Source organism: Gekko japonicus, unplaced genomic scaffold, assembly GCF_001447785.1.
Source record: "Gekko japonicus isolate JY-2015 unplaced genomic scaffold, Gekko_japonicus_V1.1 scaffold2587, whole genome shotgun sequence".
NCBI classification, from domain to species: Eukaryota; Metazoa; Chordata; class Lepidosauria; order Squamata; family Gekkonidae; genus Gekko; species Gekko japonicus.
In genome coordinates this window covers 128,812-147,316 of record NW_015172085.1, presented here as the reverse complement: position 1 = coordinate 147,316, position 18,505 = coordinate 128,812, and the positions used below count along the sequence as shown (strand labels likewise).

The 18,505-nt window shown below is 43.5% G+C and overlaps 1 protein-coding gene across 1 annotated transcript in view; it reads right to left on the bottom strand.

Annotated features, from left to right (window-relative positions):
- Positions 1-18,505, bottom strand: part of ME1 (malic enzyme 1, NADP(+)-dependent, cytosolic) — a gene marked incomplete at its 5' end in the record, with an annotated part of 142,150 nt that overhangs the window by 5,822 nt on the left and 117,823 nt on the right. The window contains 2 exons of the mRNA XM_015420899.1: positions 3,469-3,567; positions 16,319-16,492. Coding sequence (XP_015276385.1) covers positions 3,469-3,567; positions 16,319-16,492 — 273 coding nt within the window. The remainder of the gene's footprint in view (positions 1-3,468; positions 3,568-16,318; positions 16,493-18,505) is intronic.

The following is an 18,505-nucleotide window of genomic DNA, read 5'->3' as shown; positions in this document are numbered from 1 at the left end:
CAAGGAACAAAGCACACGTTTGGATTTGGGGGAGGGGAGCTCTCCCTTCTGCCTACAGCTCAGTGAGGAAAGTATCCAATTATTTCCACCTAGATAAAGTAGAACACAATTTTGCTTTTATAGCACAAAAAAGATGAGTTGTTTGGATTAAAAATGCAATCCTGTCATTCAGCTGCCATTTGTCAGCATTTGTGATGAAACTGTTCATGGCCCTCCTGTCAGCAAGCTGCCAAGCTTTTGCTTTTCCTTTTCTTCATGCGCATTCCTTCCCTTGCGCTTAATTGCCGTTCTACTGCACTGGTTATCTTTCAAGGCCGCTGGAGGAGTCGCTTAGATCATTGCTTTGGCTTTAGTCAGGATGAGCCGTGGGAAGCTCGTACCTGTTTTGCTTTGGGTAGCAGTTGGTTCCCAAGCCTCATGTCGTGCGTGGGAACCATAGTAATTGGATGTTGCTGATACGAATGTACTATAACCTTCCATGTGCATAGTTTACCTGTCATTCCTAACAATGTTCCTGTCCATGCATCTATAGCTTCAAATAAAGTAAAACTTTCCTGCAAGTGTGTACTTCATTGTCACTGTGGGTCCTGACACCTCCCCACAAATAAGAATTATTTACTTCTTTCCTATCCTGTTACTTTCAAAATAAATTTGAATTGTTACTATTACTTAGGGAGAAGAAAATTATTATTTTTTACTTGTTACAATCACAGATATGCCAGATTAGCAATATAAATTCTTTTGTTACTTATCCCTTTGACATGTTGCGGGAATCAATTACCACATAAATCAAAGAGAAGCAGTTCTTCATCGGAAGCTTATTAACACCACATGAAGTTGCCTGACCCTGAGTTAGATCGTTAGTCTATCCAGGTCAGCACTGTCTAATCAGAGTGGCAGCAGCTCTACGGGATCTTAGGTAGAAGTCTCTCATCACCTGCTGCCTGATCCTTTTAACAGGAGAGGCTGGGGACTGAGGCCGGGGTCTTCCGCATGCAAAGCAGATGCTCTACCACTGAGTCATGGTCCTGCTACCAAATATCCCCTACATTACAGCTTTCCATACATTCAAAGCATATTCAACAAATGTGCAAACAGGAGCAGCAAGATTACAGTGTCAAGTTCCTCCCAAATTATCTGCATACCTTTCTACCCATGGTGTTGAGAACCATGGGTTCCACTTTCTACAGAACCTTTGTGTTTAGACTCTAGAGAACTTCCTTTCCACAGAGGTTGGAGGACAGAACTTGTTACTACGACTCCCCTCTACGCCCATTCACTGTACTTACGTTGAATGTGTGAAAATGATTCTTTATTTTCCTGAAAGTCTAGTTTCTGGGCCCCATTTTCTTTTCATCTTCTAACAGCCTGTCAGTCCTCACTTTTATCTTTGAGCAGAGCAAAGATAAATGTCTGAACTGACAGGTTCTTTGGAGGAAATGGGGTCCAAAGAGTGAATGAGACTAACCCGTTTGCTCTTTCGGAGAACATTTTCAGTGCTATAGAAGTTATAGGTTCTGTCTTTATCTGAAACGTTAGTTTCCCAAGTTTGGCTTGGGAAAAGACCCGTTTTAAAAGGAAAGACCCTTTTGCCAGTTCAAAATACTGTTAAGAACAGAGCTGTCAAACCTATGTCCCGCAAGCCAGAACCGGCCCGGGCTTTGATCAGGCCCACGGATCTTTTCTCCACCCCCTACCCCCTTCCCTGCCTGTCCTCACCCTTCCGAGGGAGATCGGGGCTGCCGAACTTCCCAGCTGGCTTGGCCTCGTCTTCACCTGTTTCTTCTCCAGCAGAAAGCTCCTCTGGGCTAAATCACAAAAAAAGTTGCAAAGAAAATGCAGAATGGATTGTCCTTTAAGGTCTCTGGGCCCAGATAGACCACTCTGGGACTGGAATGACAGCCCCCAGAGTGGAATGACGGTCCCTGGGAGTAGCAGCTGTGTTCTGGGAATGGAATTCCGCTCTGGGGGCTGTCATTCCAATCCCAGAGTAATATATCTGGGCCCAAAAACCTTAATGGAAAATCCATTCCACATTTTCTTTGCAACTTTTTTTGAGCTGCAATGCTATTTCAATGGAGTGGAGCTCAAGTAGTTTCAGTTTCCAGTGCTTGTATGCCCTTGAAGTTGTCTCCTTGCAAATAAAGGGCTGATGTTTTGAGCCAGCTTGTCTCAGCTGAATGGACCTGAGAACCGGTGCCTGAGTGAGTAGACTAACCTGGGAAGCCACAGCCAAAGGGGGACAGTACATTAGAGAGCCACTGCCACTCAGAGTAGACCTGGGGGGGAGCTTGTGTCAAGCTCAGGCCTCGCTTGCCATAGAATGTTCTCCAGCCAAGCTCCTGGTCTGTTGCGTTAGGGGTTAACTGCTTTTTTGGACGTGCTTTTTTCACTGTTTTTATCTTCAGTGCCATTTATCTTCTCTGCCAGGATGGGGGCGGGGGGGGTGGATGCTGGTATGAATGTCTGCTTGTGCTTGCATAGTGCAAGTGAGACCCTGGGAAGTGCATGATCTCAGTTTCTTGCTTGACTTTGGAATGTAACCATTAGTTTGCAGGTGTTGGGCCGGCCCTGAGGGTAGGCCTAAGGGCTTTAGCGGGCTGACTGCGAACACAGATTGGGCTATTTGCATAGGGGGGCTGTCCTGCTTTTCGTATAGGGTTGAACCTGGCATCCAGTAGCCAGTTCTGACACAGAATCTGTCCATGCTTGGAATCTCTTTACCTCCAAATAAACAAATCTTGCTGCTACAAGAGTGCCTTGAGAGTGATTGAGTCCAGGACTTGACTGCTTGCAATGCCCAGCCATTTCATGTTTTCCTAGGCTCAGAGCATTTTATATTTTTAGTTTTAATTTTAGTTTCGGCTGTGATCCTTGTGCTTTATCTTAATGTTTTATTTTAAAAATTGCATTACCAAATCCCACTATCCCCCCACCTTTCCATTTTAGGCAGGCATCCTTTAAGGCAGGTGGAGGTTTGGGAGGTGTCAGTTATCAAAGACTGTTAAATAAACAAAATATGGCAAGAGTGTTACTGTTTTAAGCATGTTTGTATTTTAAGTTAAAAAACCCTTTAATTGCGTTTGTTGGTGTCCTGTATAAAGTTAATATCTTTGCGACAAAAACATTGCATTTTATGACACACATGGCCTGGCCCAACAAATAGCATTTATGTCAGATTCGGCCCTCATAACAAATGAGTTTGACACCCCTGGTTAAGAACATCAAACTAATGTTATGAAAACAGCCAGCAGGTGGCACAATACAACAGATAAAACTGTTTAACTAGTCTTGTATGAAGTCACTTCACAGCATATTACGCTTGAAGTATGTTTGTGTATTTAGGTCTACACAAAATTAGAGATGGAATCACTATCCAGAAGGTTAACTACAAAAATGACAACATCAACATGTAACAGCAAAACAGATTAAGCCTAGTCTTAATCAGGAACTGCAGAATGAACTTACTTTTACAGCAATTTTCAGAGATACATCTTGAATCGTAGATAAAGGTGGGTACAAACGGCCTTCTTCTAAATTCTGCTTTGAAACCTGCTGAGCTATAACCTAAGAAGAAAACACATGACATGTATGTACTTTGAGACCTTCATGTTATAAAAAACTATATTTAAAAATATAACTTCTGCAGATTAAGAATGGATCTGTGGGACCATTGTTCCATGACAAGTTGGACATTAGCTCTCAGACCACATAAATGAACCTCTACATTTTTCAAGTCCTCCTACAGTGATGGAATGGAACACAGGGGAAACCAAGCAGAAATTGGGGGCTGCATGTCAAGACCTCTTCAGCACCTCTTGTGCAAGTGGAGTGGGACCAGTTTTTGCTGATTCACCATTTCCAATTCAGATGCCAAGTCATGCCTCCCACTGTTCCAGAAGGTCCTCTGGCTTCTTTGAAGCCACTTTCTGAAGACGGCAGGGGCCACAACAGGAGGGAAAAGGCAAGAAATATTCATTCAGCTCACAAAGCTTTAACCACAGTCCTTTGAATCTAATCTGTTTTTCACCCTTAAAGTTTTTCCAATGAAAGCCCTGTCTTATTCTAGAAAAAAATTCCTTGGTTTATGTGGCATTTGAAGTGGTAGATAGAACTAAGGGCACTGAGAGAGGAATTGCAAGAAGCTAGTCTGAATCCAAGGGAACTCCTGAAGTGGCTCATAGACTTAATGGCCCCACCTTAATCCAAAGCTTCATGATGGCTTCCATTAATTTTTTTTACAAAAGTCAAAACAATTCCTGAGCCAGGATAAATTGGGTTACCAAAGGTTTATGAAGTGGGTACAAAAATACTACATATATGTTTGCCATTCTCAGAATGCATTTATGTACTTACTAGGAGTAAGGCCCATTGTGGGAAGAAATACAACAAGCTCTAGAAGGAAGCTCCAGGTGAGTGTTCTGGCTGTGGCTGGTGGGGCGGCAGAGGGAAGGGGAAAATAGAGGGAGGCAAGCCATGTTTATTTTCCTTCTGCTTAGCTATAAGGCAAGGCTGCCTCAAGTCATTTTGCTGCCCCAAGTGGGTAGTATGGGAGGACAGCCTCATGGTAACAGGTAACACCCCTGACTTACATTGATTTGGGGCTATGCAGTGACCAGAGGTCATTTCGGGGGGGGGGGACGCCGGGGGACGCAGTTCCTTCGCTGGCCTTGCAGGTCCACCGCCGGGCCCCTGATGTCAGGGGGTGTGGCATATGCTAATGAGTTCCCCTAGCTCTTTTTCTACGAAATGACCCCTGGCAGTGACAGCTAAGGTAGAAAAGCACCTCCTCCTATGCCATGTCTTCTGGGTTCCAAGGGTCTGAAAAGCGGTTCCATAGCCAGTTACAGGGTTACCAACAATGGGTTGGGAAATACCTGTAGATTTGAGGGGTAGAGCCTGGGGAGGGCAGGGTTTGGGGTGGGGAGGAACTTCAGCAGGGTATAATGCCATAGAATCCACTGCCCAAAGCAGCCATTGTCTCCAGGAGAACTGATCTTGGTCATCTGGACATCAGTTGTAATAGCTGGGAAATTTTCTGTAGGGGAAATGATGTGCTGTGGCTGGGGAACACAGTGATTTGTGGGAGATCTCCAGGCCCCACAGGGAGACTGGGATATATATTTTACCTCAGGACTCCCAACAGCAACAGCAAACGGTTTAGAATGTTAGAGGCAAAGGCCAATCAGGCCGCATATGCAAATGACCTCTGTGTTCTGACTGGCTACTGGGGGGAGAGGAAAAGCAAACTGTTTAGAATATTGGAGGCGAGACAGCCAGTGGATAGGGACAGCTTCTGAATGACAGATCACGGAGCCAAAGGCTGTGGGCGCCGTGTGGAATGTTCAGCAACGGGCCAGCACCAAAACAGCTTTATAATATAGGAAAGATTTTCCTGTTCAAAATGCTTGTTGTTCCAGTAATCATGCTGCACACATGGTGACAGACTGTGTGTGGAAGCTTATAGGAATTATATAAAGGTCTCAAAGTCTGAGGTTTCTAGAAAGAAGAGGCAGTATTCTTGAATCTCTGTCTCATGAGAACTACAACCATTTCAGAAAGGAAAAAGGCTAGACAAGGGGTTTCATTTCTCTGTAGTAATAATAAGCATTTCTTTTAACAGACCTCTGAATAGCTGTGCTAGTATAACAAAGAGAAAACGAAGTTCAAAATACTATGGTAAATCATTAACAACCAACCAAACACATGCACATGGTAACGTTGTGTTCATTGGAGGCTTGGCCCTTTTTCTTCCTTTTCTATAAATCTACATAAGAGATCCCACCCATCCATATCATAAGGATAGGCTGATGACTGCTCTGGAGGAGAAGCCACCGTGCCCACGGGCAAACAGAGATGGCACACGGCACCCCTAAAAGGAGATTCCAGGAAATGAGAAGGGGAAGGAGACAGCAGTGAGAAGACATAAGCTGGCAGAAGTAAGTTATGGAACTTAGAAATAAGGTTGCCATGGGGCACAATGCCACAGAATCCACCCTTCAAAGCAGCCGTTTTCTCCAGGAGAACTGGTTTGTCATCTGGAGATAGTTCTAATTCCAGGAGATCTCCAGGTCTCACCTGAAGGTTGGTAACCCTACTTACAAACAATGTTCCCTCTAAGCTGTGGAGTCTTGTGAGCAAAAATTCTACTTTGTGAGCTGCTAGCATTAAAGTTGTGAGCGACTTATTTGGCTACTGCATCAGTTACTTTGCTCTGGAGCCATCCCTTCCTGAGCCAAGACAAAAATGTGTGAGCTGGAGGCTAAAAACCTGTGAGCTAGCTCACACTAACTCAGCTTAGAGGGAACACTGCTTACAAACAAGTAAAATTATATTCTTATAGTCCCATACAGTAATCTTATTATGGTTCTGATTTCCAGTCACTGTTGGCTTCTTTGTTCTAATTTACTTCCGGTGCATTTCTTTTGCGGAACTTTCTTAAGAACCAATCCATCAGCAATACAGTTTTTATTCAGAGGAAACATTTGCTGGGAGAGCTATACTTTTTAAAAAGCTTTAACATTTCGGAATGATTGCCTACCTTTTAAAAAAGAAAGCAAGCTATTGAATAAATGGCTAGTAGTCATTTTAACCACTTCCAAGTTTTTTTTTTAAATGTATAATTTAGAAGCCAATAACATCAACAGAAGGAGAAGTGATTTGATTGTTTTTCCTGCATCTAGTCAGCTATGCCATTGTATTACCAATGAAGAGAAACTGTCCACTAGCATGTAATGAACACCATCGAAGAATGAGAACCTTGCGTATTTGACTGTATATTTTTATGTAGTTAAAAGTTAATAGGATTATTTCTGGAATGATTTAACTAGCATGCACAGTTGCACAATTAGCTTATAATTCTCTGACATTTTAGTTCTGCTTGGGCAGGCTTAAAAGAATGCTGCTTGTCATCAGAGTGAAACTACCTACAATTTACAGTGACCTTGATTTATCATCCCCCAAATCAAAGGTGAACTTTGCTTTACTTGGCATGAAACTAGGAACACCTGATTGCAGAACTGGCTGTTCTTACAGTGACTGAACTGTTTCTTTAACTGGAGAGGTGACAAATAGAGACACCCTTAGTTGCAAAAGCATCCCATTCTCTGATGCTGCAATCTTTCCCCTCTCCTATGCACCAAGGTTCACATAGTTCCTGTTGTCACTTCTTTACTTCCCTAAATCCCACTGAGTAAACAACTATTTGGGATGGAGAAAAATCTCTTATTTCTAGATAAGGGTAACCCTGTCTCCAGGTTGCATATATAATTTTCCACAGGTTGAATGGTAACAGAAAATCATGAATGCTTTTGCAAGGGGCTGCACAGTTTGTGCTGGTCCCATGTTGTGTCCCACCACTCTTTCAGATGGTCCACCAAATGCTTCAAGAGCCATGTTTCAAGAGGCACAGTGGGGTTCAGCCAGAAGGGATGGATGGGAAAGATTTTGTGTCTAACATTTATCATCATGTCCCAAATAATGAGTTTCTGATTCTATAGACTTGTTACATATCAAATACATTATCTTGTCCAGCATATTAGTTCTGCCATATATTCCTTCTTTTTGAATAGCCTTTCTGGATCATGCAAAAAGTCCTTCTAACCTAGCCACATGCTTTGGGAAACTCACAAGCAGAGTATAATCCTGTCCATCTCCGAGCAATCAAAGGTATATTGTGTGTAAATATGGAGGCTCCATTTGACTTTTTTTTCTCAATAATATTTTATTGAGTATATATTTCATACTATATAGAAAATAATTAATCTCCTTGTGTATTATACTCCATAAATTAAACAAAACAATAAAAAATGAGGTTCCATTCCATCTATAAAGTTTAACAAATTAAATTTAAACCCAATCCAGTTTGCAGCCTCTTCTTTTCCTGTTCCCTTATCCTACCCGCATATAAAACCACTATACAACTCTCTTTAAATCACATTATAACCCTTTATGCATCCTTTAAGTCTTCCAATAAATTGTTACTCAATCTTCTAACTTCTATTCTGTTCTTTCAATCTTTATTGTTATTCTTACTACTGCTACTATACCTAAAAGCTGGATGGGGTTGCCTCCGATACTGGGAGCTGAAGAGGAAACCCCTTCAGCTAGAGGGTAACCCCTCTCCCTGTTACCAGAGGTCTTAGGGGGAGCACACCCTTCGTTCCTTGCCATGCCCTCTGGCTCTAATACTTCCACTTTAATACTATTTGTCCCTTTGTATACCTTTGCTTAATATTTACCACTTAATATATATTCCTAATTGCCCTACTTATTTAATTGCTCTCCTCATAAGCTATTCTTCTGTTTATCAAAACAAACTGTATCCTTTTAGACATCTCCGTCTGTTTGTTTAGTCAGTTCCTCCAGAAGCTTCTTCCCCGTGCTCTCGTCATAAGCAGTTAGGGTTTTGCCGTTTACATTGATTACCAGGTGGCCGAGAGCAAGCCATCTGTATTGAATTCCTTGTTCTCTCAAAGACTTGGCTGTATCTTCTTGTGATGAGAATCTCTGCAGGGACGTCAGCAAACAAGGAAACAACCATGTCTTCAAGGTGCAGACCCTCTTTTTCCCTTGCAATTTTAAAGAGTTTGTTTCTGGTCTGCACCTCTAAGAAGCCAATTAGAATATCTGGATTGACATCTGGAGGGGCTCTTTTTGAGACGTTCAAACGGAAGGCTCATTTGCTCAGAGACCCCTGTTTCTCTTGCTGATTGGAGTGTCTGTCACAGCCAATTATTTAAAGATATAGTAAGGTCTGTTTTTGGAGAAATGTAAAGAAACCCCATGGAGTTTGGCCTTCCTTTCTCTCAATTTAATTTATTGGATCATAATTTTATTTTTAGCCCAAGCTTCAAAGTCTTTTACCTTGTTCAGTTCGTCTGCTGTTTTCCTTGCGCACTGGTATGCTGCTTCTGCTTTCCTCTCCGTCGTTTGCAAATTTTTGGTAAGTTCATCACGTTTTTTATTTATTGGCTCAATTGTTCGTTTAAGTTGGTCAAATTCATTTTTCAATTGCCCAACCTCCCTACTCAGAGACTTTATTTCAGTTTTAAGTTCATCTTTTATCTCTGTCAGGGTGTGTAGAATCATAGTCTGATAACCTAGGTCGGAGTTACCTCCTCCCATTGCCATTATCTCTGACAGAAATATCTCTTGGTCTTCTGAGTCTTCAGAGTCTGTATTAGTTTTCTTTGGGGGTCTATAGGGGGAATTTTTTGCTCCCTTCTTTCCCCTGGTCCTTCCCTTAGTCGGCATTGAAGTTTGTTTCTACGTTAGTTTTGTTCTTTGAGAGCAATTTTGATATTTTCAGAGGGAATAGCAGGAGCTTGGAAAGGATGCAGCCAGCCGGAAGCTCAGCCACCACGCCCCCCCATTCTCCATTTCACTTTTAAGGAATATTTATTGATAAACTTATCTTGCTCTTTAATCCATCTAAGCCAGTGGTGGTGAACCTATGGCACGGGTGCCAGAGTTGGCACTCAGAGACCTCTCAGTGGGCACACATGCCATCGCCCCAGCCAGGCCCAGACCATCATTAAAGTGTCGAATTCTCTGCTAAATAATTTTAAGTAAATGAAAGCATTTGGGATTGCTTTCCTTACTTTGTTTGGATCATCTTAAGTTAATGTATTAGTAGTTTTTTCTAAAGTAAAACCTCAGTATTCAGGTTAAATTGCCGTGTTGGCACTTTGGGATAAATAAGTGGGTTTTGGGTCGCAGTTTGGGCATTCGGTCTCTAAAAGGTTCGCCATAACTGATCTAAGCTAACATGCAAATGCTCTTACCTCTACAGTATGATTATGAATTAGAATTAGAATCATTAATGTCAGAAGTTCAGGGCAAACATTTTTTCCTCAGGTTCTTGTCATGTGGCTGCACACTTGGCAACTAATTTACACAAGCCTGAGGCAAGCAAAAAAATCATGAGGGAGAGGGGATTTGGAAATGTTGTTCAAGCCTGCCCCCCAACAATTCCATACATCTCTGAGGCCTGAATAGCAGGAGAGGGAACAATTTTGAAACAGTACACTGTCCCACAAACTGCCAGGCTTCTCTAAATCCTCACAGACTTGAAAGGACTAATTTTATTTATTTATTTATTAGACTTATACCCCACCCTCTCAGCCAATTCTACCCCTTCCCTTCTTCCCTCTCCCTTTAACTGACAGTTGCTCTCAACATTCCATATTTCTGGAGTATTTTTAATCCTCATACCTCCCCCTCCCCGGATAATTTACAAAGTCACATTTTTCTGCATACCTGCACAGTCCCTTGAGTATGTAGAAAGCTCTACTTTAACTATAGGAGGTCTAGTTTTGTTGCTTTATTTATTTACTTTGTTTATAACCTGTCTTTCTTCACAGTAGGGACCTAAAGCATCTAATATTATTCTCCTCTCTTCCACTTTTATCTCACAAAAATCTGTGAGGTAGGTTAGACTGAGTATAGCTGCGATCACACACAGTAAATAACGCACTTTCAATCCACTTTCCAACTGGATTTTACTGTGTGAAGTGGCGAAATCCAGCTGGAGAGTGCGCTGAAAGTGGACAAAAAGTGCTGCAGTCACGTCTCCCTTTGCCCCGCTTCTATTGGTCAATTTCCCACTCGAAGCCATGCGGCCGCATTTTGACCCGCGGCTTCGTCCAATTTCCCCCGCGATTTCGTGATCCTCAAAAAACAAGATCACGAAACCACGGGAAAAATTGGGCGAAGCCGCGGGTCAAAATGTGGCCGCGCAGCTTCGAGTGGGAAATTGACCAATAAAAGCGGAGCAAACGGAGGCACGACCGCGGCACAGCTCTTGTGTGAAATCGGGCTTAGTGTGCGTGATTGCAGCCTATGTGCGACTGGCACAAGGTCACCCAGCAAGCTTCCACAGCAGAAAGAGAACCTGGGTCTCCCAGATCTTGGTCCAACACTCTAACTGCTACACCATGTTGGCTTTCATTATTTTACTTTTACGTTGCTGCTAAAATCACCTAGAAAGGAAACCAATTTTACTGACTTCTCAAGATCGACATCTGAGAAGCTTCACAATCCAATGTATGCTCTACTTTTCATTTCAGAAGGTTTCAGAACTTTTTTATGAGCTGTATTTAAATCACTTCATCAAACCAAAACTGACCGGTTCTAGAATTTTTTAAAAGCATCTGTTTTAAAATAGACACAGCAGTTTAGGACAGTGAATAAAGAATTCCATAATCAACTTAAATTACAGGGGAAGAATTTAGCAAGGAGGATAAAATTAACCAAGATCTTATGAGATACATTACTGCCAATTTTGGATGGCTAAGGGCATGTTGGTAGGTTGGGATGGTTTCTTCAGGAAGGACACATTGCTGGCAAATTGTAAACACCCAATTTAATAAAATTGTTGGTAGAATTTCTGACAAGTAAATAAAAGTGGTAATTTAAAAAAAAGAAAAAGCAGCAAATTACTTGTAGAAATATTTGCTGCTAGTACTTTTCTAGATGAAATTTAGTATGCTTCATGATTTCAGATTTTGAAATATCAGGGTCAAAGCACAGAGGTCACCTTACCTCTCTCTAGAGAATGTAAGAAGATCACCAGGTGGCAGACCAGGAGAATTAGGAGGCTCTAATACCTACTACTGCTGAGTGTATATCACATTGTTTTATATGTACCTCCGTAGTAGGTGATACATCAGAATATTATTCACTTCCTGTGGTTTTCTTAAGAAAAGCAAATCAGTATCCAGTTCTGAAGAGGCCCATTTCAAAGAGGTCAACATGTGTTTCTGTGTTGGCCTCTTAGGTCGAATCTGCATTTGCATTTTAAAATTAGTTTCATGCTGCTGTGACGCCGTCTTTCTCTACGCTTATTTGAATATTATTTGGAGAAGATTCTTTTAAAGCAGTGCAGAGGTGTAATGACAGCGGAGCCGCCCCGAAAGGATGATAAACATATGTGGACGTGCAAAAGTATGCTAGCAGTCTTGAGGTGTGAAACAACACCAAATGTAGACAGCTCTTTTGAAGACGGAGTCAAAAGGCTGGGACACTGGTGGGAAAGACAAATGCAGATTCAGCCTTAGAAACTAAATGTCCTTGTTAAAAACATAGACTTCATTTTCAGCAAGAAATGGACATACTAAGATCAGTTTTTTGAAGGCACTTATCAAGCTATTTACAAACATTATTCTTCATTGTCACCACCAGCCTTTCTTCTACTACCTTCTTCGGTAGGGATGGGCACGAACTGGATCATGAACTAAAGTTTGTGATGAATTTTGGCCGGTTTGTGGTTCACACACTGAAGATTGTGGCAGGTCAACCAGCACAAATGTTCATGCTGTTCATGGAGGTTCATGCTGGTTCATGCAGGCCTCATTTGCTGCCAGAGCTCACTGGAGCGAAGCTCTGGCAGTGAGGAGGCCAGGGGGTGGGGACATGTAGGAAGCTCCACCCCCTGCTCCCAGCAGCCCTCCCCTCAGTTGGGCTGCAAGGAGAAAGAAGGAAGGTAGGTAAGTTGCTCCCCCACCGCCTTTCCAGGCTCTGGAAAGGCCTCCGCAACCCCACCACCACCTTCCAAAGGTAATGCGCTCGCCCTCTGGGAAGGCTCAGTTTAGGCACAGTGCGCAGACTGCAAATCAGCCCTGCGCTTCCCTCCCCATTAGGGAGCAGCAGTGGGAAAGCCTCCCACTGCTCCTCCTTTGCCTGCCTGCAATGCCCCATGAAGAGGTGATTCCCCGACATAACCTGTGCGCCAGTTCCTCGGAGTAGCGCGCTCTTCTGGGTATCCCCCCCCCCCCGGTGCCGGGGCTGCAAGCAAGCTCATCTCCAGGTTTCTTCCCCCGCACGCCTGCTCGCCGGTGCTGCAGCTCAGAAGAGACAGGCACCGCAAAGAGGGAAGCTGGGATGGCAGCAGGCGCCGCGCGGGGCTGAAGCTGGAGCGGCCCAGCTATGCCCAAACAGTACGATGTGCTTTTTCGCCTGCTTCTTATCAGGGACTCGGGCATGGAAGTTAACACAAGTGACAAAGCTTTTTGATTTCTATATCAGTTCTATGTTGGGGAAAGACGAAAAAAAAAATTTTAATAGCAGGACAACTTTAAAAGCAAGAGTCCAAGGACACCTGTTCTGTGAGTCATGATTCAGTGATAAAGGATGGTTTGCATGTACAAGGTCCCAGTTCCATCCTTGGCATCTCCAGCAAAAAAGATCTCAGATGGCAGGTTCTGAGAAAGAACTTTGCCTGCTGAAAGCACTTTAGAGTTGCTGCCAGTCAGGATATTTGGGATGAGTAAGGCCTATTAGCATCATTTTACCATGTTCTTCCTGATGGGCTAATAGTTATATAATGACCACAAATAGCCTGCACACCCTGAAAGTAACAGACAAAATTTCAGATTCTACTCTTGGGCAAAATATTAAAACTCTTTCCTGCTATGGAGTTTTGTCTTCTGCTTGCTAGGTTGTGCCTCAGGTACCAAAAATTGTTGAATTGTCTGCAAAAAGCTGGAAAGACCTGAAGGTCACATATTCCAGTCTCTGCACGGAGGCAAGATTCTCTTTTGAAAAACATTCCTAACATGTTGCCCTGTTAGAATTACATGGGCTAACAGACTGTTGGTGTAGCGAGCCTGCCCACACAAAGTGGTATTAGGGTTGCTAGAAGTATCCAGCGACGTAACAGTCTTGTGTAAAACTATTTACAGATTTATTTACACAAGTTATATACATCAAGATACGCACCGACAGAGTGCTTCGCCATACGCAGGTACATCAAAAGGAAGAACACTTATATACAAGTATTAGCCAATCAGGTAAAGACTGCTTAGTCACTCTGACTTGGTCACTCAGTACAAGACAGAACAGGACAGAACCAGTTCATTCCAGCTGAGCTGACTGCCTAGAACTGTCAAGTAGATCAAACTCATCACCAGCTTATGTCTTATTCCAGCAAGTGAAAGCTGACACAGACAAGCAATGAGCATATTCTGGTTCATACTTGCAATTCTAGTTCCCAGGTCAGTGAGAATAAAGCTTCTTGTTGATTTTAATGGATCTGGGTCACATCCAATAAGAGTAGCCAAGGTTTGCTATAATAGAAGTAGCTTTAGGACAATAAAAGCTGAACCCCACAAATATAAATGACTCAAGAAAGAACATGCTGTAGGAAGGGATGGTATGGGCTGGAAAACAAAATCCAGGTTTCCAGATAAATACGGCCTGGTGACTAAAACTTCCATGGCTGAAGAATGCCTGTAAACGTATGCAGAATATTTAATTTTCATCACAGAATGATCACAATTGTCATTGGAATAAAAGCCTCCCAAATTAGATACTATAATTTCTATGCAGGCTTGACCTTAGGTATCTCTCAAGAAATTACTGCATGAAAGGAAGAGAGCAGGTTAGGTTGAAGGAGAAGGTGAAAAGATTAGAGTGCAGATTATCTCCTATCATTGATATGCTCAAGTGTCCATGTTCCTTTTCCTCTAACCAAGCTCCTTCAAAATTTAACTGGCTCTTAGCCTTAGCAAGAATTCTTGTGCAGTGATATAAAACTCACAGTCAACTATAACAGAGCGGAAGGCTGCCAGTCAAACAGAAAAGGAACACTAAAAGCACCTCAGCTATCAATGTCAAGGAGAATAAAAATATATTGACCTGGCTTCCTGGTATCCCCCCTCTTTACCTGACATGGGTGGTTTGTTTGTTTTTCCCCACGTGTGCCATCAGGTAGGCTTGCCAGCTCTGAGTTGGGAAATACCTGGAGATTTTTGGGGTGGAGCTTGAGCAGTGGGTGTTGCCTTCTGACACACTTCGGTGACGTCGGGGTGTGGCATATGCAAATAAGTTATGCTAAGGAGTTACGCTACTGAGCTTCTGCACCTCTTTTTCTACGAAATGATCCCTGGGTTCATGAATGGATACATTTCCAGACAGACTGTCTCTACTCAGTCAAAATGTTTACCAAACTTTAAAGCAACAAAGCAACTTCAAAGCAACAGGGGGGCAGAATTCTCCAGCCATGTTTGTTTAATGTGTGTAGCTTGCACTTTTGAACCTACGCCTGACATTTCCCCCAAAAGCACTTTCCTGGAGCATCTTTTGTTTGGGGGGGGCATAACTCAGACCCCCAATGTCCAATCTGCACATAACTTGAAGGGCATGTAGAGGAGCATCCAGGGGAAGTCCCTTATGATTTCAATGTCTCTAGCTTGCACAGGATCCGTTTTATACACTCCTGAACCTGCACCTGTCATTTCCCCAGAAAGCGCTTTCCTGGGGCACCTTTGGGGGGGGGCATAATTTGGACCCTGTACATCCAATCCTCACCAAACTTGGAGGGCAGGTAGAGGAGAGTCAGCTGGAGATCCTCTGTGAGTTTGGTGTCTCTAGCACACCAGGAGGCATTCTACCGATTTACGAACCAAACCAGTTAATTTGGTGTTTAAAAGTTTGTGATGGTTTTTGGTTCACGAACTGGATACAGCACGAACCGACCTACATTTTCCCAGTTCATACTCATCCCTATTCTTGGGTAGTACTCTCTTTAGAATACAGCTCTCTATAATGCATACAATTCTGTATTGGCTAACACCAATTCTGTGTCATAAGCACTGACAAAATGTGTGGTAAACCGAAGTTTAATATTAAGCATAGGTTATTCCATCCTTCTGATGGGAAGAGAACCAGCTGAACCAGTGGTTTAAAACAATCAGATTTCCTGTTCTGCTGTTTGAATGCTCCAACTGTTTCAGTAGATCTTTCCAGTGTTCTTAAAGGGATATAGCAGTCAAATAGGGCTCCAACTCATATTGAGACTATGTGCGGGGCGTGGTAATCATTCCATCCTACATAATTTTATGAATCAGATCCCAGACAGAATTTCCAAGATGGTTAAATACTTGTTCCACAAAAGAATATACCTGGCACTTGGATTTAATACAGCACATTTGTTACAATACCTTCAAACTGATGCTGTAGATAATGACCAGAGAGTTCCATAGTGGCTCAGTGCTGAATTAGCTATTCTGGTGGAATGAGCTTGGCTTTGATTAATTGCACTGCATTATTCTGAGTTGGCTTTTAAGATGTAAGTTTGAAAGAACAGAGTCATACACTTGTCACAGCCACAAGAATGGGAGCCAATGCTGTACTATAGCCACAATGTATGCTTGATTGACTAGTCTGATTTAGGATAACTGCAAGACTGGCTGAGCCATCTTTGTGTAATGGTCAGTGAGCAATGGCTTTCAGTGGGGCAAAGGAATCCCTATGTTTATTGTATGTCATGCCTGTTGAGCATAGGTTATACTCATTTCAGTATACAAAGAACTAGTACCTCGGCAGTAGTGAAGAAAATTTCATCACTTATATGCCTCACTCCACATGAAACAACTCCAAGGGCAACTCCTGGGAACACATAGACATTGTTACCCTGTCCAGGAAAAAATGTGCGTCCATCTGGAAGAGTGACAGGTTTAAAAGGGCTCCCACTTGCAAAAATGGCACGACCCTGAAACAGAGGGAAAAAAGTCTTGAAAAATGTTAACAGAAAAAAGACCTGGATAATTAGATCACACAACTACATTTACAAAACACTACTTTCAGAGAGAGAATATGACATTTGAATGACTGGAAGAGACACCCGGTCATGTGTCAAATATTGTAATATTCAAACCATATACTGGAAATAAGCATTATCAAGTAGAATTCCAAATACTCCCAGACAGAAACCATGACCACAGAGCCTGCTAGTTTGTGGAGACCCGCAAAAAACTTGCAGGATGGTTATCCCATTCCTCACACCTTTGCTTCCTCCCTTCTTGCCCCGCCTTTCTCACACTATTTCTCCTTTCTGTCCCCCTTTTCTTACTCTGTCTTTCTCCTCCATGCATGTGACTTCCTCTTTCTTTCTGACCCATCATCATTCTCTTTGTTTTTCTGCCTCCCCACACCTTTCTCTCTCTTTCTTCCCCCACCCCATCACTCTCTCTTTCTGCCCCATCCGTCTCCCAGCCTCCTGCCTGCTTCCTCCCCCATCCCACACAGCAGCAGCAGTGGTGGCAGTGCTCCCAGCCACGCACCGGCTTCTTCTCCCCCCACAGCAGCAGTGGCAGTGCTCTGGGAATCACAATGGATCTCTCAGCTACAGAGATCAATTCACCTTCGGGCTGCCAGCTCCAGGTTGGGAAATTCCTGGAGATTGGGGGGTGGAGCCTTGGGACAGTGAGGCTTGGGGAGGCAAGCAGCCTCAGTAGCGTATAATACCATATAGTCAACCCTCCAAAACAGCCATGTTATCCAGGGGAACTGATCTCTGTCACCTGGACAGCAGTTGTAATTTTGGGGTGATCTCCAGCCCTCACATGGAGGCTGGCAATGGTAGAGGAAATGGCTGTCTTGGGGGGTGGTCTGAAGTTCCTCCCCTCCTCAAATCCCACCCTCTCCAGGCTCCACCCCACAAATGCCCAGGAATTTCCCAACCTGGAGTTGGCAACCCTATTTCCTTCTCACTCAACAGCCAACCTACCTTTATCTGCCTCTCTGTCTTCAGCTTTCCATATCCACCCCCGTCCCCCATTGCCTCTTTCTCCACAGTGGAGACCAAAGCAGCTTACATTATTCTCTCCACCTTTTTATCTGCACAACAACCCAGTGAGGTTGGTTAGGCTGAAAGTATGTGACTGGTCCAAAATCACCCAGTCAGCTTCCACCGCAAGATGGGGATCTGAACCTGCATCTTGCAAACCCTACTCTGAAGTTCTAACTGTTACATCACACTGGCTTTCATAGGTTGGCTGCTGATGAACAGTAGCAAGTAGCCGGGCCTAGTTGAGTCAAGCAAATCAGGTGGTATCAAATCACCCAGAGGGCGCTGGCTAAGGATGCCAGCCTCCAGGTGGGACCTGGGGATCCCCTGGAATTACTGCTCATTTCCAGACTACAGAGATAACTTCCCGTAGAGAAAATGGATTCTTTGGAGGGTGGAGTCTGCCGGTGGCCAGGGGGAACTTGGCAACCCTAGACTGCAACCAGGAGATCCCCCAGAATTACAACTGAACTCTAGACAGCCGACATCTGTCTCCCTTGAGAAAATGGCTGCTTTGGAGGGTGGAGGGTGGACTCTGTAGCATTATACCCAGCTGAGGCCCCTCCCTTCCCCAAACCCAGCCCTCCTTGGAGTCCACCACAGAATCTCTAGGACCCTTGTCAGGCCTGGCCCCAAGGATCCCTCCCCCAATGGCAAAAATAGGCCAAGAAAGGGCCCTTCTCCCTCTCCCTCCCTTTTACTGACAGAGCCAGTTAAAAGTCCTTCTCCCCCCCCCCAATGTTCTACTCTCTCACCGTTAATGCCTGAAGTAGATCCCTGCAGAGGCCATTTCAAAAGGTATTGGGGGGAATTTAACCGTCCCTGAAGGGTTTTTTAAAAACTTTTTGGATTTTTCTGCAGACCCAGAAAGGCCCCTGAGTATGTAGGAAAAGTTGTTGGGAGAGAGCAAGCCCTCTATGGGTGGAAATACGTATC